This window comes from Ornithodoros turicata, unplaced genomic scaffold (genome assembly GCF_037126465.1).
Source record: "Ornithodoros turicata isolate Travis unplaced genomic scaffold, ASM3712646v1 Chromosome170, whole genome shotgun sequence".
Classification (NCBI taxonomy): Eukaryota; Metazoa; Arthropoda; class Arachnida; order Ixodida; family Argasidae; genus Ornithodoros; species Ornithodoros turicata.
In genome coordinates, this window is record NW_026999327.1 from 77,869 (window position 1) to 97,723 (window position 19,855).

General features: G+C 44.2%; 1 protein-coding gene across 1 annotated transcript; it reads left to right on the forward strand.

Moving 5' to 3' along the window:
* Positions 1-909: 909 nt before the first annotated feature.
* On the forward strand, positions 910-9,341 carry LOC135373003 (uncharacterized). The gene is made up of 2 exons (XM_064606316.1): positions 910-1,929; positions 9,210-9,341. The coding sequence occupies exons 1-2, from the start codon at positions 910-912 to the stop codon at positions 9,339-9,341; spliced, it is 1,152 nt and encodes a 383-aa protein (XP_064462386.1).
* The last annotated feature ends 10,514 nt before the right edge of the window (positions 9,342-19,855 follow it).

The following is a 19,855-nucleotide window of genomic DNA, read 5'->3' on the forward strand; positions in this document are numbered from 1 at the left end:
ATAGTAAAAAAACTACGCCACCTAGAATCATGCGGTCAAGGGCATTTGTTCTTACTAGCTTTCTGCCATGTCCTGATGTGCATGTCACGTAACTTTAAGTTTAATTATGCAGATTTTTGCGAACTGAACTCAGAAATTTGCCAAGTAAGGGTCACTTTTTTACCCGACCAACAGGAAGAGCGTGCCCAGTTTACTCAAATTCATGACAATTGACAGTGATCAAAAGTCTCCTGCTACAAATATTGACGGCTGTGGTGCTGAGACCCCCTTTTTTTATTTTTTACTGCCACCATATTGTAGGATTACTTTAATGTGGAATGATAATTTAGTAAGTTGTTATTCAAAGATCTGGAAGTGCGCATCATTGCTGTGCATTGACAGAAGACCATGGGCAGATGTTCTAAATAAAAGGAAAAACAAAAACGTACACGAGAAATTAGCCGAGGCAGGCTACAGAGATGGCCGACACGTAAGCCTCCAATGCCCAGAATCAATTAAATCATCTTAGGAAAAAGGTGCTGATTCCAGGATTCAGAAACCAGAAGACCCAGCTTTGAATCCTGGTGTCTGCACCTTTTTCCTGAGTTGTTCATTTAAAAAGCGTGCGGTCCACATAACTTTTCCCCTATGTGATAAGGTGCCATGTGTGTATTGGGACTGTCTTTCATTTGAAAACAAGCTTTTTTTTTTGCTTTTGGACCCCAAAAGGTTGTTCTGGGAAATGTAAATATAGTGACCGATGAAACAGATGCTACTGCACAGGACCTTTGTGTTGCAGTTTCCTGGCCCTTTAATTTAAAGAGCACTTTCTCCTAGCTAATCCTGATCTAACAACGTAATACTTTTCTACTAGGTGTTGTCAAGTACACAAACTCTGGTGGACCAGCTGATGACAGGACAGTGAAAGACATGGTAGCAGACATGACCAATGCAGCAGCTCTGGGAGCACCAGTGCGTGGTGTCAAAGGACCCTCCCCAATGCTTAATTTACCGGGCTTCAACATAGCCTGGAGTTTCAGCCCTGACTACATGCATTGTGTGCTGCTTGGTGTAACACGACAAATAACAGAGCTGTGGTTCTCGAGTACAGGTACAGACTACTACATTGGTGCACCTTCTTACATGAGAACAGTTGATGACAGACTTCGCAATCTGAAGCCTCCAAGGCTCTTTACACGGCTTCCACGTTCACTAAGCACCAGAAAGTACTGGAAAGGTGCAGAATGGGAGCATTGGCTCCTCTACTACAGTTTGCCATGTTTGCGCAATGTGCTGCCAAATGAATATTATGTGCATTATAGCCTTCTCGTATGTGGGGTATACAACCTGATCAAGGGAGAAATATCACTAAATGGCATCAATAACAGCACAGATAATCTAACAGAATTTGTTGTACAGACTGAAGTGTTGTATGGTAGGGGGCAGATGACGTCAAACATGCACACTTTGCTGCACCTTCCCAAGGCTGCTCTCTTGCTGGGCCCCTTGTGGGCACACTCCTGCTTCACTTTTGAAAACAACATGGGTAAGCTACTCAAACATGTCAAGTCATCTAAGGGTGTCACAATCCAGATTCTGTCAAGGGTGCTTTTTCAGACTAGCATTGGATCACTAAAGAGTATGGCAAGTCCAAGTGTGGCTGACATCTTCCACCAAGAGCGCACCACAGTGTCAGACAGTCCAAGTGCACTGGGAAGAGGTCAGCCACCAGACAGTGCCTTGAAGTCATTTGTTGAGCGACACATAGAGCATTGTAAGGATATTGTGGAATATACCCGAATGTCTGTTAAGAAGCACACGTTTCATAGCGTTAAGTACACCTTGCCAGTAAAAACTGACTCAACCGCACTCAAGCAAGGGGACTTGTACACAAGAATTGAAAATATAATTTCTGTAGCAGGCCGTGATGATAGCAAAAAGATGTATATTGTAACACGAAAGTGCATTGTTGATAGCTTTCCCCGTGCCCCTCACATAAAGATTTGTAGGATGACATCACAGAAGCAACTCGTAGAAGTAACAAATGATGCTTTGCCACGCATGTACCTGAATGTTGATGAAAACTCGTTTTTTTGTGATCTGTGTGAGATAAATTGCAAGACGATGGTCTTTACCGTAGAAGTGGTCTTTTTCGCGCTGAATTATTTTTCGCACATTCCTCCAAAATTGCGTAACTCTGCGTAACTCTGGCCATATGAGCGTGAAAATCGTGCGGCGTTAGACGCTATACCGTGACTACCCTTTCTACTCCATACAGCGCGTAGGCAGTTTAAGCAAGCCGCAGACGATTGTTTTATCCCGGGCAAGATGTAAAGAAATGAAAATTGATCACGCTTTCGTTACTCCTACAAATGCATTGCACTATATACCACTATACCACGAAGCCGCAACATGCTTTTTCCTGCCTTCTCAAAACCAGCTTGTATGATAGCACGACATCTCAACCAAACTGTTCAGTGCCCTGAGTGATAATGAGTGAGAACTGCTAAAATGAACTGGCTGACCTGCACACGGCCAGTACTATGGCCTCCTGCAGGGTCCCTAAAGGCCAGGGCCTTTCCTTCCATGTCTGTGAGGAGGAGGGATTGACCTAGAATGCCGCCATCCCCGTGAACAACGGATGTCTTAGTACGTGCCAAAATATGCCAGAATATTGACCGTGGCACGATATACAAGAGCAGAGCCCTCCTGGAAACCTGTGTCACGAATTTCAGTTCTCGCTAATCACTCCTCAAACCAGCTTTGTTCCAAAAAGCGTAAAAAACCACTTCTACAGTATTTTTTAGATGCATTTTGACTCAGCAATGAACCCGAAAAATGTGTAAAATATGTATAATATGATGAAGGAACGAATAACCGAGAGACACGGGACACGAAGACAAGCACAAGAGTTCCCGTGTCTCTCGGTTATTCGTTCCTTCATCATCATGCACCAGTTAGTCTGCGCCCTATCTCTTTTATGTATAATATGGTTCTTCTATATTACACACAAACCTGTATAGCACATAGCACTTATTTGTGTTTAAACATTTGATCCATAAACCCCACTGTTTCCTGCTAGAACATCAGATGAAGTGTTAGTTTATCAGATGCTACCCACATTTTTAGCTTAACCAAGCAGAACGCAATATCTGTATTGAACGTTGGTCCGAAATTGTGATATCTCTTCATTTATTTTGCATGTTCATAATATCAAAGATGTAACTTGCAGTGCATCATCCTTTCCTATGTCATTGCCTAATAAATTGTGTATATTCTTACATGTAAATACTGAGAATCATTGCATACCGGATCTTTACATGGACACAGTTTGTATTTTGGGAAGCAATATGTTTTCCTTATTGGTCATTAGTGACGGATGTGTTAATGGCTTATCACCTTGTGTACGAGCAGGACACAGGCTAGTTCTCCAGTGGGTTCCAGCTCATTGTGGTGTCGTGGGGAATTAACAGGCCGACAGCAGAGCAGAAGTCTCTCTCTCGTCTCGGACACGGACGCGTATTGCGCTTCTGAGAGAAGACCGTCGTTCCATATTCTTCGACACCTCGTGACACCCCCGGCTTCCCGCCAATGAACAAGTGACATTCTCCCACCATCCTTGCTGAGAGTAGTTGATCCAACTCTTGCTTTCCGCATGCCGCGACACACCTCTTGTCAAAACGCTGCATTAATTCATCGAATGCGACATGTGGATTTTACGGCTCAGTGGTGTTCCTGCTTGAGACAAGTTGACTCTCCCACGCTGTCACTGTGGTGCCATTGAAGATCTAGGGCACATTCTTGTTCATTGCCCACACTACCAACTTTCCCGGACCGCACTCCCCCCCATCTCTCAAAATTGCTTGGTCCCTGGCCAAATCCAGTCCACCAACGCTGAGCCCTGTAAGCTCTTTTGACATTTCTGGCCACAGTAGGGATTCGGACCTTATTGTGAAGGGGCTCATTATTTCATTCCCCACATCACCATCAGCACGGTGAAACTCCCCATTCATCGTCATAAAAATAAAGTTGTCATTGGTTTAACGCTGACGAAATAGTTACTCAGTACACATTCTCGTTATGTAACAGTGTGGATCATCTGCCAAAAATATTTATTAACAAATGTTCCATAAGAAACACTGATCTATGTGTAACCTTCCAATAGGTGCAACTTGGTTCAGTCTGACCCCTTCAGCTTTTAAACTGGTCAGTTTGATGCACTCCAATGATGTTGTCTGCATCAAACTGCAAGTGGTTCCAGTCTAACCCAGAATGACTTCGGTTGTCTTCTGAAACCCATCTTGAACGAATCAAGGTTAAACCCACTTTCATTTCAAAATGGACACTCTTTGGCCCATCCTGCTCACAAAGTGGATCCATTCCAAACCACTTGGCTGTCCAAGTGGTTACCTTATGGCCCACCTTGGTCGCAAAGTGGTTCCATTTAGACCCACTTCGCTGTTTAAGTGGTTCCATTTTGACCCACTTTGCTGTCCCAAATGATTAACTTTTGGCCCACCTTGGTCACAAAGTGGTTCCACTTTAACCCACTTTGCTGTTTAAGTGGTTCCATTTTGACCCACTTTGCTGTCCCAAGTGGTTCCACTCTGACCCACTTTGCTGTCCAAGTGGTTCCATTGTAACCCATTTTAGATTCCAGTTTATTTTTTCACCTGGGTTGGCAAGCAAAGTTGTCAATGCGACAGGCAGGGGTAACTGCGAAGCTACCGAGCTGAGCCTAATCCTCAATGAACCAAAACGCATGCCGTTTTCTACTGTTGCATCTGTTCCACCAGAGGAACCAGAGTATGATCTGCCTTCAAGCGAGACATACGTCCCCTGACATTGGTCCTGCTGATCTAAATGCGCGCTTTGCATATGCAGGACACTTGGTTGAATTGTTCCTCAAAACGTCCAACTGTAGCAACTGCAGTGAACTACTCAAAGGGACACAGTATGACCTTCAGGACCCTTCTAGTGTGTTTCTTTATTTGCGTGCTAATGAACAAACCTGTGTCCCTTCAAGTGCCTTCTTTGAATATTATCAGAAACTGGAGACGACATTTCAGGAAAATGCTGGTGACATATTGCACAAGAAAAATGTAAAGGCAAACTTGCTGCACATCTTAAAGCAGTCCAGTCGTGAACCCTTTTGTGATGTAGTTTGCATGACGAAATTCCATTCTATGTTTGTCGTCCTACGCATAGAGAACCACTTAAAAGGTTGACGAATGCTGCAAACAGGCAAATTTCAGTAGAGCAGAAACAGAGCAGAAGAAAGCACAAGAAACTTGCTTCATGAATACGAATGTAGATCTCGTCATATCATATTAACATTATCCAAATTTGAAGTGGAGTTTCAGTACTACCAACATTTCTGAAATGTAATCCCATGCACTGTAATGCACTGCATATTTCAGTGGCTATCAGCATGGGAGAGTTGTTCTGAAAGCCTAAAGCAGCAATAATTTTCTTTCTTGAACACTGTGTCGCTATGCGTATAGTACATGTGACGTAGATATTATTGATTAAAGGTTCACCAGTTTTCATGATCTAATTTTCCCACACAAACTCAAAAAAGGCAATACATCAAGGTTACACATGGTACTGCATATTTCATATTGCATTGCTTCACTGTGCCTGCTCCGTGCTTACTGAATCCTGGTAAAACAGTGCAGGAGCTCTGAGCAGCACAGTGAATGCTATAGTAAGCTCAAGTAAGTTAAACTTCGGCGCAGCATGATCCTTGTTATCCTTGCGCCAGTATGGTCAAATCAAATCAAAGTAAGTTAAACTAAAAGGAATCCAGATGCTTTTTGCTTTTGCCTTTTTTGAACAAAGCGTGTGTAAGTGTGTACATGTGTGGCTCGTTTATTCATAACAGATCATCATAAGCAATGATAATGTTCTATTTCTAATATTCTCATAACAACATCATAGCAACAACAAAGCTCTGTAGCTGCATAGTATTTTGTCTGAATCTGTACGTGGACTTCGGATTCAGATTTTAACCTTCTGAAATCGTAACATTTTCACTCCACTGTGTCTTCGCCTTTCCCCTTGTTATTTAATACAATGCATGCTGCTGTGGATGCACGGCTTCTAACCTCTCTTTTACTAAGTTATCAATTGACATTCCATTCCTAAGCTAGACCCACTAACAGAAAATGCCAATGATGGAATGGGTCCAGTACATGATTACGATGAATGGTATTGTTGTGGCATATTAGCAACTTTGACTCTAATGTGCCAAGGCAGAGGGCCCTAGCAGAACATTCTGTGTTCAAGGTATCTGCATATTTGCAGCGGCCATATCTGAGGCATTTCGTTTTCAACTTATATAGTTCTATACATTAATTAACAGAACATAGTAGCGTATACTTTCGTTCACGTTACAGCTGGCCTTTCCTTCCTCTTTTTTCGTCATGCCATGAACCACCAAGGGACATTCTATTTAGTGCTCTATTTTAATAAGAGCGCTAAAAACAGATTTTTAGCTCTTCTTTTTAGTCATTTCCCTCATTCACAGGCATCCACAATCTGTACACCTTCCCTTATTTTTTCAGTGTTCTCGCGTCCATCGGCGGCAACGACACACCTGGCACAGCGCAGCGTCTTCAAAAAACATAACCTGCTGTACCCCCTTCGATGTGTCGTCTGCGATTTTATTGAACTTCAAATGAAGACTGTTGGAAGACATGTGATTATGTTGAACCTTTTCAAGTCAATTCATGAGCACAAATAAATTTGCACTTTATAAACCGGTATCGCTTCCAATTCATTAAGTCTAGTCTACACATTCGACGTGGGAAGCAGCGAAAAGCAAGCGCGCAAAAGAAAAATAACACCGCGAAGCCAGCGGAGCTGGCGGAGCGCGGAACGAGAGCAGGCGACAAAACCCAGGAGAGAAGGGGGAGGAGGTTGAGAAAGGAGGTCGGTCTGCGCATGCGCACTGGGCCTGAGCTTTTTTCCCGCGCGGCAGCTCGGGAACGCTGTGAGTGGCTCCTCGAGATCACGTGGTTTGGGCGCAGCCATTTTCCCTGGACCATTGCGTAAACGGCAGCTTCCGGCGGATGACGTGGCGGCGCATCGTCGCTCGGGAAGAGACTTTCGTGTCCGCCGCTGCCTGCGCGTATGGATTGCATGTGTTTCTGCGGGTGTTTGGAAGTGAGAACTTTTTTTTGTGAGAACTTTTTGAGAAGTTTTGCGTGCGTAAACAGAGGTTCATTTTTCTAAATATCCTCGCGATGAATTTGACACCTGAATCTCGTCAGCCAATTTCTATAGCTGAAAAGTGCTATTAGGGCCACACTTCAGTAAGCGGAAATTCTATCCTGTTAATTTTGTAACCCAGCTTAAATCATGTTGGAATCTCCTTATTACAACTGGTTGGTCAGTCAGTCCAAGCCGCAAAAATAGTAGAAATACTTCAGAAATATTATCATGGGATGATCATGTACATTATGTTTAAAGGGAACGCATGAGAGCCATTGCTATCTTAAGTCGATACATCTTCCCAATGTGTAGAGATATCTACAATACGTTAATAGTGTAATATAGATCAGTTATTGTCAACCACATCGAAAAACAACATAAGTTTATTTCTTCACCGAAAACGATCGAGTCATGCGATTTATAGCATGTGTATCCCCCGTCTCTCATACCGCCAGAGACGACTTTCAGATGATCATGATTAAACGCAGGATTTCTATAAGTACTTCTTCTGAGGTCTTACCTGTCTTCTCTGAAATAGAATCACCTCGTAATTTTATCTCTGCTCAGATTGCAACAAACTGCATGCTACGAGGAAACCACGCGTTTGGAAAGTTTCGCCGTCACGAAATAACTACCGAAAGCGGCATTACTTTATAACACATCACTAGTTTGTGTGATTGTGTAACAGAATGAATTAATATGTTTCTCAACCTTCATTGAGAGATATGAGTGAGAGTAAAATTAACACTTTCCGTGTCAGAAAAAGACAACAACGAAAGTTGCAATCTACGCGGAAAATCTGCAAATTTACGCTAAATGAACTAAAATGTGCGGGCTGAACTCATGAACCTATTCGAGAATTATTTTTGCTCTAAACCCGAAATGAATTGTAAAAAGTAGCTGATCAAATATTCCCTAAAAACACGAACCGCTATGGAAACGTCGTCTGCTCCACGAGGGCGTCTCCTCCCGAACGACGCGATCGCCCCATGCGGGAGCAATTGTCCCTAAGTGACATTGTCTATTGTATTCGAGCGGAGTTTCCAGACCAGAAAGAGTATTGAGGGACCGTGATAGAACTAACGTATCAAAACTTAACCGCAAACGTTTCTGCCTCTCTGTATTCATATATAGCACGTATTCATATCGTATAAAGTCACCATTCGAAAAAACGCCAGCCAGTGAGCGGCAACGAAGCGAGTACAATTTTTATTCTAAAAAATAAGGTACATACCTTGTTGCCATCGCTGTCTGCGAGTCCACGTTGTTTACACATTGGCACGCAACAGTGTGGAGGCATTTTTGCTGGATTAAGAAGGCTCAGGACGTGCCAGCGAGCGACCCGTCAAGCAGCAGGCAATAGCGCGCACTTGCCTCTCGACAACACAAAGATGGCCGCCCCAGTTGCAACCGCGTCCCCGAGATGGCGCTTCCCATTTTGCATACGGCCTATTTCCAGCGGTTTTTCTGGCGGCACTTATTACAATTGAGTGGTTTTAAAACTATTTTTCAGGGAAAACACTAAAAAGAAACCCACGTAGAACCCACGTTCAGGTTTCGTTCTTTATGCATGTCGTCCACCATCTTGCCTCTTTCGTCTTCTTTTTTGTGTCTTCTCCGCGCTGTAAGCGCACTTAGTATGCCAACACGCTGCGCCATCTGCGCATTCTTCTGTCCCTCACTGCATTAAAATGAAATAGCTTCGGAGCTACAGCGTTCATAACGTCCTATTTCCCCCCAAAGAATGGACATAGGACGTGTTGCAGCCTTATCACCAACGCCCGCGTAAAATGGCGGCGCTAGACTCAGGCTCAAGATCACCAAAGACGATGAGAAGGAGTGGCTTTTTTAAGTCTGGCTTGCATTTCCGTTGACATTGCAGTTCCCGACAGCATTCCTGGTGACTGAACTGAGCCTTTCATGGAACAGAACATGGAACATGGAACATTTCATTCTTATTCTTGGTTCTTGGTTTCTTCTATTCCTCTAATCTTCCTGTATGGTAATTTTCACAGATGTTCCTTCACGGCAAGATGTTCCTTCTGCAAAGACCTCCTACGAAACTGCCCAGGAAATCTTCCACCGAAGTGGAGTTGACAGTTCCCGACAGCATTCTTGGTGAGCGAACTGAGCCTTTCATGGAATAGAACATGGAACATTTCATTCTTATTCTTGCTTGACGGTTTCTTCTGTTCCTCTAATCTTTCTGTGTGGTAATTTTAACAGACGTTCCTTCACGGCAAGATGTTCCTTCTGCAACAGCCTCCCACGAAATCTTCCAATCTTCCACCACCAATCTTTGTGCAGTTTCAGATGCGTTTTCGTAACGCGTAAGCTATATAACGCTAGTTGAATGCTGCAGATAACGCTTTTGGAGTATATAGATTGTCGCAGCTTCAGATGCTTTTCCGTAACGCGTAAGCTATATAGCGCTAGTTGAATGATACAGATAACGATTGTTGCAGCTTCAGATGCGTTTTCGTAATGCTCTAATACTCCAATTTTTTTTAACGATCCCGACGTGTTGGCAAAGAGGTCACACAACAAAGTACTTCGATGCAGACACGTTGGGACCGTCTACGACACAGTGGCTTTGTCGGTACTCTGTAGCCATTAAGGCGAGTCGGCGCCTGTGTCGTATTTTGGAGTACATTGTTGCAGTTTTACATGCTTTTCCGTAACGCGTAAGCTATATAACGCTAGTTGAATGCTGCAGATAACGCTTTTGGAGATTGTCGCAGCTTCAGATGCTTTTTCGTAACGCGTAAGCTATATAACGCTAGTTGAATGATACAGATAACGCTTTAGGAGCAGATTGTTGCAGCTTCAGATGCGTTTTCGTAATACTCCAATTTTTTTTAACGATCCCGACGTGTTGGCAAAGAGGTCACCCAACAAAGTACTTCGATGCAGACACGTTGGGACCGTCTACGACACAGTGGCTTTGTCGGTACTCTGTAGCCATTAAGGCGAGTCGGCGCCTGTGTCGTATTTTGGAGTACATTGTTGCAGCTTTACATGCTTTTCCGTAACGCGTAAGCTATATAACGCTAGTTGAATGCTGCAGATAACGCTTTTGGAGTATATAGATTGTCGCAGCTTCAGATGCTTTTTCGTAACGCGTAAGCTATATAACGCTAGTTGAATGATACAGATAACGCTTTAGGAGCAGATTGTTGCAGCTTCAGATGCGTTTTCGTAATACTCCAATTTTTTTTTAACGATCCCGACGTGTTGGCAAAGAGGTCACCCAACGAAGTACTTCGATGCAGACACGTTGGGACCGTCTACGACACAGTGGCTTTGTCGGTACTCTGTAGCCATTAAGGCGAGTCGGCGCCTGTGTCGTATTTTGGAGTACATTGTTGCAGCTTTACATGCTTTTTGGTAACGCGTAAGCTATATAACGCTAGTTGAATGATACAGATAACGCTTTAGGAGCAGATTGTTGCAGCTTCAGATGCGTTTTCGTAATACTCCAATTTTTTTAACGATCCCGACGTGTTGGCAAAGAGGTCACCCAACGAAGTACTTCGATGCAGACACGTTGGGACCGTCTACGACACAGTGGCTTTGTCAGTACTCTGTAGCCATTAAGGCGAGTCGGCGCCTGTGTCGTATTTTGGAGTACATTGTTGCAGCTTTACATGCTTTTTCGTAACGCGTAAGCTATATAACGCTAGTTGAATGATACAGATAACGCTTTAGGAGCAGATTGTTGCAGCTTCAGATGCGTTTTCGTAATACTCCAATTTTTTTTAACGATCCCGACGTGTTGGCAAAGAGGTCACCCAACAAAGTACTTCGATGCAGACACGTTGGGACCGTCTACGACACAGTGGCTTTGTCGGTACTCTGTAGCCATTAAGGCGAGTCGGCGCCTGTGTCGTATTTTGGAGTACATTGTTGCCGCTTTACATGCTTTTCCGTAACGCGTAAGCTATATAACGCTAGTTGAATGATACAGATAACGCTTTAGGAGCAGATTGTTGCAGCTTCAGATGCGTTTTCGTAATACTCCAATTTTTTTTAACGATCCCGACGTGTTGGCAAAGAGGTCACCCAACAAAGTACTTCGATGCAGACACGTTGGGACCGTCTACGACACAGTGGCTTTGTCGGTACTCTGTAGCCATTAAGGCGAGTCGGCGCCTGTGTCGTATTTTGGAGTACATTGTTGCAGCTTTACATGCTTTTCCGTAACGCGTAAGCTATATAACGCTAGTTGAATGATACAGATAACGCTTTAGGAGCAGATTGTTGCAGCTTCAGATGCGTTTTCGTAATACTCCAATTTTTTTTAACGATCCCGACGTGTTGGCAAAGAGGTCACCCAACAAAGTACTTCGATGCAGACACGTTGGGACCGTCTACGACACAGTGGCTTTGTCGGTACTCTGTAGCCATTAAGGCGAGTCGGCGCCTGTGTCGTATTTTGGAGTACATTGTTGCAGCTTTACATGCTTTTCCGTAACGCGTAAGCTATATAACGCTAGTTGAATGCTGCAGATAACGCTTTTGGAGACTGTCGCAGCTTCAGATGCTTTTTCGTAACGCGTAAGCTATATAACGCTAGTTGAATGATACAGATAACGCTTTAGGAGCAGATTGTTGCAGCTTCAGATGCGTTTTCGTAATACTCCAATTTTTTTTAACGATCCCGACGTGTTGGCAAAGAGGTCACCCAACAAAGTACTTCGATGCAGACACGTTGGGACCGTCTACGACACAGTGGCTTTGTCGGTACTCTGTAGCCATTAAGGCGAGTCGGCGCCTGTGTCGTATTTTGGAGTACATTGTTGCAGCTTTACATGCTTTTCCGTAACGCGTAAGCTATATAACGCTAGTTGAATGATACAGATAACGCTTTAGGAGCAGATTGTTGCAGCTTCAGATGCGTTTTCGTAATACTCCAATTTTTTTTAACGATCCCGACGTGTTGGCAAAGAGGTCACCCAACAAAGTACTTCGATGCAGACACGTTGGGACCGTCTACGACACAGTGGCTTTGTCGGTACTCTGTAGCCATTAAGGCGAGTCGGCGCCTGTGTCGTATTTTGGAGTACATTGTTGCAGCTTTACATGCTTTTCCGTAACGCGTAAGCTATATAACGCTAGTTGAATGATACAGATAACGCTTTAGGAGCAGATTGTTGCAGCTTCAGATGCGTTTTCGTAATACTCCAATTTTTTTTAACGATCCCGACGTGTTGGCAAAGAGGTCACCCAACAAAGTACTTCGATGCAGACACGTTGGGACCGTCTACGACACAGTGGCTTTGTCGGTACTCTGTAGCCATTAAGGCGAGTCGGCGCCTGTGTCGTATTTTGGAGTACATTGTTGCAGCTTTATATGCTTTTCCGTAACGCGTAAGCTATATAACGCTAGTTGAATGATACAGATAACGCTTTAGGAGCAGATTGTTGCAGCTTCAGATGCGTTTTCGTAATACTCCAATTTTTTTTAACGATCCCGACGTGTTGGCAAAGAGGTCACCCAACAAAGTACTTCGATGCAGACACGTTGGGACCGTCTACGACACAGTGGCTTTGTCGGTACTCTGTAGCCATTACGGCGAGTCGGCGCCTGTGTCGTATTTTGGAGTACATTGTTGCAGCTTTACATGCTTTTCCGTAACGCGTAAGCTATATAACGCTAGTTGAATGCTGCAGATAACGCTTTTGGAGTATATAGATTGTCGCAGCTTCAGATGCTTTTTCGTAACGCGTAAGCTATATAACGCTAGTTGAATGATACAGATAACGCTTTAGGAGCAGATTGTTGCAGCTTCAGATGCGTTTTCGTAATACTCCAATTTTTTTTAACGATCCCGACGTGTTGGCAAAGAGGTCACCCAACGAAGTACTTCGATGCAGACACGTTGGGACCGTCTACGACACAGTGGCTTTGTCGGTACTCTGTAGCCATTAAGGCGAGTCGGCGCCTGTGTCGTATTTTGGAGTACATTGTTGCAGCTTTACATGCTTTTTCGTAACGCGTAAGCTATATAACGCTAGTTGAATGATACAGATAACGCTTTAGGAGCAGATTGTTGCAGCTTCAGATGCGTTTTCGTAATACTCCAATTTTTTTAACGATCCCGACGTGTTGGCAAAGAGGTCACCCAACGAAGTACTTCGATGCAGACACGTTGGGACCGTCTACGACACAGTGGCTTTGTCAGTACTCTGTAGCCATTAAGGCGAGTCGGCGCCTGTGTCGTATTTTGGAGTACATTGTTGCAGCTTTACATGCTTTTTCGTAACGCGTAAGCTATATAACGCTAGTTGAATGATACAGATAACGCTTTAGGAGCAGATTGTTGCAGCTTCAGATGCGTTTTCGTAATACTCCAATTTTTTTTTAACGATCCCGACGTGTTGGCAAAGAGGTCACCCAACAAAGTACTTTGATGCAGACACGTTGGGACCGTCTACGACACAGTGACTTTGTCGGTACTCTGTAGCCATTAAGGCGAGTCGGCGCCTGTGTCGTATTTTGGAGTACATTGTTGCAGCTTTACATGCTTTTCCGTAACGCGTAAGCTATATAACGCTAGTTGAATGCTGCAGATAACGCTTTTGGAGTATATAGATTGTCGCAGCTTCAGATGCTTTTTCGTAACGCGTAAGCTATATAACGCTAGTTGAATGATACAGATAACGCTTTAGAAGCAGACTGTTGCAGCTTCAGATGCGTTTTCGTAATGCTCTAATACTCCAATTTTTTTTAACGATCCCGACGTGTTGGCAAAGAGGTCACCCAACAAAGTACTTCGATGCAGACACGTTGGGACCGTCTACGACACAGTGGCTTTGTCGGTACTCGGTAGCCATTAAGGCGAGTCGGCGCCTGTGTCGTATTTTGGAGTACATTGTTTCAGCTTCACGTGCTTTTTCGTAACGCGTAAGCTATATAACGCTAGTTGGATGATACAGATAACGCTTTAGGAACAGATTGTTGCAGCTTCAGATGCGTTTTCGTAATGCTCTAATACTCCAGTTTTTTTTAACGATCCCGACGTGTTGGCAAAGAGGTCACCCAACAAAGTACTTCCATGCAGACACGTTGGGACCGTCTACGACACAGTGGCTTTGTCGGTACTCGGTAGCCATTAAGGCGAGTCGGCGCCTGTGTCGTATTTTGGAGTACATTGTTGCAGCTTTACATGCTTTTTCGTAACGCGTAAGCTATATAACGCTAGTTGAATGCTGCAGATAACGCTTTAGGAGCAGATTGTCGCAGCTTCAGATGCTTTTTCGTAACGCGTAAGCTATATAACGCTAGTTGAATGATACAGATAACGCTTTAGGAGCAGATTGTTGCAGCTTCAGATGCGTTTTCGTAATACTCCAATTTTTTTTTAACGATCCCGACGTGTTGGCAAAGAGGTCACCCAACGAAGTACTTCGATGCAGACACGTTGGGACCGTCTACGACACAGTGGCTTTGTCGGTACTCTGTAGCCATTAAGGCGAGTCGGCGCCTGTGTCGTATTTTGGAGTACATTGTTGCAGCTTTACATGCTTTTTGGTAACGCGTAAGCTATATAACGCTAGTTGAATGATACAGATAACGCTTTAGGAGCAGATTGTTGCAGCTTCAGATGCGTTTTCGTAATACTCCAATTTTTTTAACGATCCCGACGTGTTGGCAAAGAGGTCACCCAACGAAGTACTTCGATGCAGACACGTTGGGACCGTCTACGACACAGTGGCTTTGTCAGTACTCTGTAGCCATTAAGGCGAGTCGGCGCCTGTGTCGTATTTTGGAGTACATTGTTGCAGCTTTACATGCTTTTTCGTAACGCGTAAGCTATATAACGCTAGTTGAATGATACAGATAACGCTTTAGGAGCAGATTGTTGCAGCTTCAGATGCGTTTTCGTAATACTCCAATTTTTTTTAACGATCCCGACGTGTTGGCAAAGAGGTCACCCAACAAAGTACTTCGATGCAGACACGTTGGGACCGTCTACGACACAGTGGCTTTGTCGGTACTCTGTAGCCATTAAGGCGAGTCGGCGCCTGTGTCGTATTTTGGAGTACATTGTTGCCGCTTTACATGCTTTTCCGTAACGCGTAAGCTATATAACGCTAGTTGAATGATACAGATAACGCTTTAGGAGCAGATTGTTGCAGCTTCAGATGCGTTTTCGTAATACTCCAATTTTTTTTAACGATCCCGACGTGTTGGCAAAGAGGTCACCCAACAAAGTACTTCGATGCAGACACGTTGGGACCGTCTACGACACAGTGGCTTTGTCGGTACTCTGTAGCCATTAAGGCGAGTCGGCGCCTGTGTCGTATTTTGGAGTACATTGTTGCAGCTTTACATGCTTTTCCGTAACGCGTAAGCTATATAACGCTAGTTGAATGATACAGATAACGCTTTAGGAGCAGATTGTTGCAGCTTCAGATGCGTTTTCGTAATACTCCAATTTTTTTTAACGATCCCGACGTGTTGGCAAAGAGGTCACCCAACAAAGTACTTCGATGCAGACACGTTGGGACCGTCTACGACACAGTGGCTTTGTCGGTACTCTGTAGCCATTAAGGCGAGTCGGCGCCTGTGTCGTATTTTGGAGTACATTGTTGCAGCTTTACATGCTTTTCCGTAACGCGTAAGCTATATAACGCTAGTTGAATGCTGCAGATAACGCTTTTGGAGACTGTCGCAGCTTCAGATGCTTTTTCGTAACGCGTAAGCTATATAACGCTAGTTGAATGATACAGATAACGCTTTAGGAGCAGATTGTTGCAGCTTCAGATGCGTTTTCGTAATACTCCAATTTTTTTTAACGATCCCGACGTGTTGGCAAAGAGGTCACCCAACAAAGTACTTCGATGCAGACACGTTGGGACCGTCTACGACACAGTGGCTTTGTCGGTACTCTGTAGCCATTAAGGCGAGTCGGCGCCTGTGTCGTATTTTGGAGTACATTGTTGCAGCTTTACATGCTTTTCCGTAACGCGTAAGCTATATAACGCTAGTTGAATGATACAGATAACGCTTTAGGAGCAGATTGTTGCAGCTTCAGATGCGTTTTCGTAATACTCCAATTTTTTTTAACGATCCCGACGTGTTGGCAAAGAGGTCACCCAACAAAGTACTTCGATGCAGACACGTTGGGACCGTCTACGACACAGTGGCTTTGTCGGTACTCTGTAGCCATTAAGGCGAGTCGGCGCCTGTGTCGTATTTTGGAGTACATTGTTGCAGCTTTACATGCTTTTCCGTAACGCGTAAGCTATATAACGCTAGTTGAATGATACAGATAACGCTTTAGGAGCAGATTGTTGCAGCTTCAGATGCGTTTTCGTAATACTCCAATTTTTTTTAACGATCCCGACGTGTTGGCAAAGAGGTCACCCAACAAAGTACTTCGATGCAGACACGTTGGGACCGTCTACGACACAGTGGCTTTGTCGGTACTCTGTAGCCATTAAGGCGAGTCGGCGCCTGTGTCGTATTTTGGAGTACATTGTTGCAGCTTTATATGCTTTTCCGTAACGCGTAAGCTATATAACGCTAGTTGAATGATACAGATAACGCTTTAGGAGCAGATTGTTGCAGCTTCAGATGCGTTTTCGTAATACTCCAATTTTTTTTAACGATCCCGACGTGTTGGCAAAGAGGTCACCCAACAAAGTACTTCGATGCAGACACGTTGGGACCGTCTACGACACAGTGGCTTTGTCGGTACTCTGTAGCCATTAAGGCGAGTCGGCGCCTGTGTCGTATTTTGGAGTACATTGTTGCAGCTTTACATGCTTTTCCGTAACGCGTAAGCTATATAACGCTAGTTGAATGCTGCAGATAACGCTTTTGGAGTATATAGATTGTCGCAGCTTCAGATGCTTTTTCGTAACGCGTAAGCTATATAACGCTAGTTGAATGATACAGATAACGCTTTAGGAGCAGATTGTTGCAGCTTCAGATGCGTTTTCGTAATACTCCAATTTTTTTTAACGATCCCGACGTGTTGGCAAAGAGGTCACCCAACGAAGTACTTCGATGCAGACACGTTGGGACCGTCTACGACACAGTGGCTTTGTCGGTACTCTGTAGCCATTAAGGCGAGTCGGCGCCTGTGTCGTATTTTGGAGTACATTGTTGCAGCTTTACATGCTTTTTCGTAACGCGTAAGCTATATAACGCTAGTTGAATGATACAGATAACGCTTTAGGAGCAGATTGTTGCAGCTTCAGATGCGTTTTCGTAATACTCCAATTTTTTTAACGATCCCGACGTGTTGGCAAAGAGGTCACCCAACGAAGTACTTCGATGCAGACACGTTGGGACCGTCTACGACACAGTGGCTTTGTCAGTACTCTGTAGCCATTAAGGCGAGTCGGCGCCTGTGTCGTATTTTGGAGTACATTGTTGCAGCTTTACATGCTTTTTCGTAACGCGTAAGCTATATAACGCTAGTTGAATGATACAGATAACGCTTTAGGAGCAGATTGTTGCAGCTTCAGATGCGTTTTCGTAATACTCCAATTTTTTTTTAACGATCCCGACGTGTTGGCAAAGAGGTCACCCAACAAAGTACTTTGATGCAGACACGTTGGGACCGTCTACGACACAGTGACTTTGTCGGTACTCTGTAGCCATTAAGGCGAGTCGGCGCCTGTGTCGTATTTTGGAGTACATTGTTGCAGCTTTACATGCTTTTCCGTAACGCGTAAGCTATATAACGCTAGTTGAATGCTGCAGATAACGCTTTTGGAGTATATAGATTGTCGCAGCTTCAGATGCTTTTTCGTAACGCGTAAGCTATATAACGCTAGTTGAATGATACAGATAACGCTTTAGAAGCAGACTGTTGCAGCTTCAGTTGCGTTTTCGTAATGCTCTAATACTCCAATTTTTTTTAACGATCCCGACGTGTTGGCAAAGAGGTCACCCAACAAAGTACTTCGATGCAGACACGTTGGGACCGTCTACGACACAGTGGCTTTGTCGGTACTCGGTAGCCATTAAGGCGAGTCGGCGCCTGTGTCGTATTTTGGAGTACATTGTTTCAGCTTCACGTGCTTTTTCGTAACGCGTAAGCTATATAACGCTAGTTGGATGATACAGATAACGCTTTAGGAACAGATTGTTGCAGCTTCAGATGCGTTTTCGTAATGCTCTAATACTCCAATATTTTTTAACGATCCCGACGTGTTGGCAAAGAGGTCACCCAACAAAGTACTTCCATGCAGACACGTTGGGACCGTCTACGACACAGTGGCTTTGTCGGTACTCGGTAGCCATTAAGGCGAGTCGGCGCCTGTGTCGTATTTTGGAGTACATTGTTGCAGCTTTACATGCTTTTTCGTAACGCGTAAGCTATATAACGCTAGTTGAATGCTGCAGATAACGCTTTAGGAGCAGATTGTCGCAGCTTCAGATGCTTTTTCGTAACGCGTAAGCTATATAACGCTAGTTGAATGATACAGATAACGCTTTAGGAGCAGATTGTTGCAGCTTCAGATGCGTTTTCGTAATACTCCAATTTTTTTTAACGATCCCGACGTGTTGGCAAAGAGGTCACCCAACAAAGTACTTCGATGCAGACACGTTGGGACCGTCTACGACACAGTGGCTTTGTCGGTACTCTGTAGCCATTAAGGCGAGTCGGCGCCTGTGTCGTATTTTGGAGTACATTGTTGCAGCTTTACATGCTTTTCCGTAACGCGTAAGCTATATAACGCTAGTTGAATGATACAGATAACGCTTTAGGAGCAGATTGTTGCAGCTTCAGATGCGTTTTCGTAATACTCCAATTTTTTTTAACGATCCCGACGTGTTGGCAAAGAGGTCACCCAACAAAGTACTTCGATGCAGACACGTTGGGACCGTCTACGACACAGTGGCTTTGTCGGTACTCTGTAGCCATTAAGGCGAGTCGGCGCCTGTGTCGTATTTTGGAGTACATTGTTGCAGCTTTACATGCTTTTCCGTAACGCGTAAGCTATATAACGCTAGTTGAATGATACAGATAACGCTTTAGGAGCAGATTGTTGCAGCTTCAGATGCGTTTTCGTAATACTCCAATTTTTTTTAACGATCCCGACGTGTTGGCAAAGAGGTCACCCAACAAAGTACTTCGATGCAGACACGTTGGGACCGTCTACGACACAGTGGCTTTGTCGGTACTCTGTAGCCATTAAGGCGAGTCGGCGCCTGTGTCGTATTTTGGAGTACATTGTTGCAGCTTTACATGCTTTTCCGTAACGCGTAAGCTATATAACGCTAGTTGAATGATACAGATAACGCTTTAGGAGCAGATTGTTGCAGCTTCAGATGCGTTTTCGTAATACTCCAATTTTTTTTAACGATCCCGACGTGTTGGCAAAGAGGTCACCCAACAAAGTACTTCGATGCAGACACGTTGGGACCGTCTACGACACAGTGGCTTTGTCGGTACTCTGTAGCCATTAAGGCGAGTCGGCGCCTGTGTCGTATTTTGGAGTACATTGTTGCAGCTTTACATGCTTTTCCGTAACGCGTAAGCTATATAACGCTAGTTGAATGCTGCAGATAACGCTTTTGGAGTATATAGATTGTCGCAGCTTCAGATGCTTTTTCGTAACGCGTAAGCTATATAACGCTAGTTGAATGATACAGATAACGCTTTAGGAGCAGATTGTTGCAGCTTCAGATGCGTTT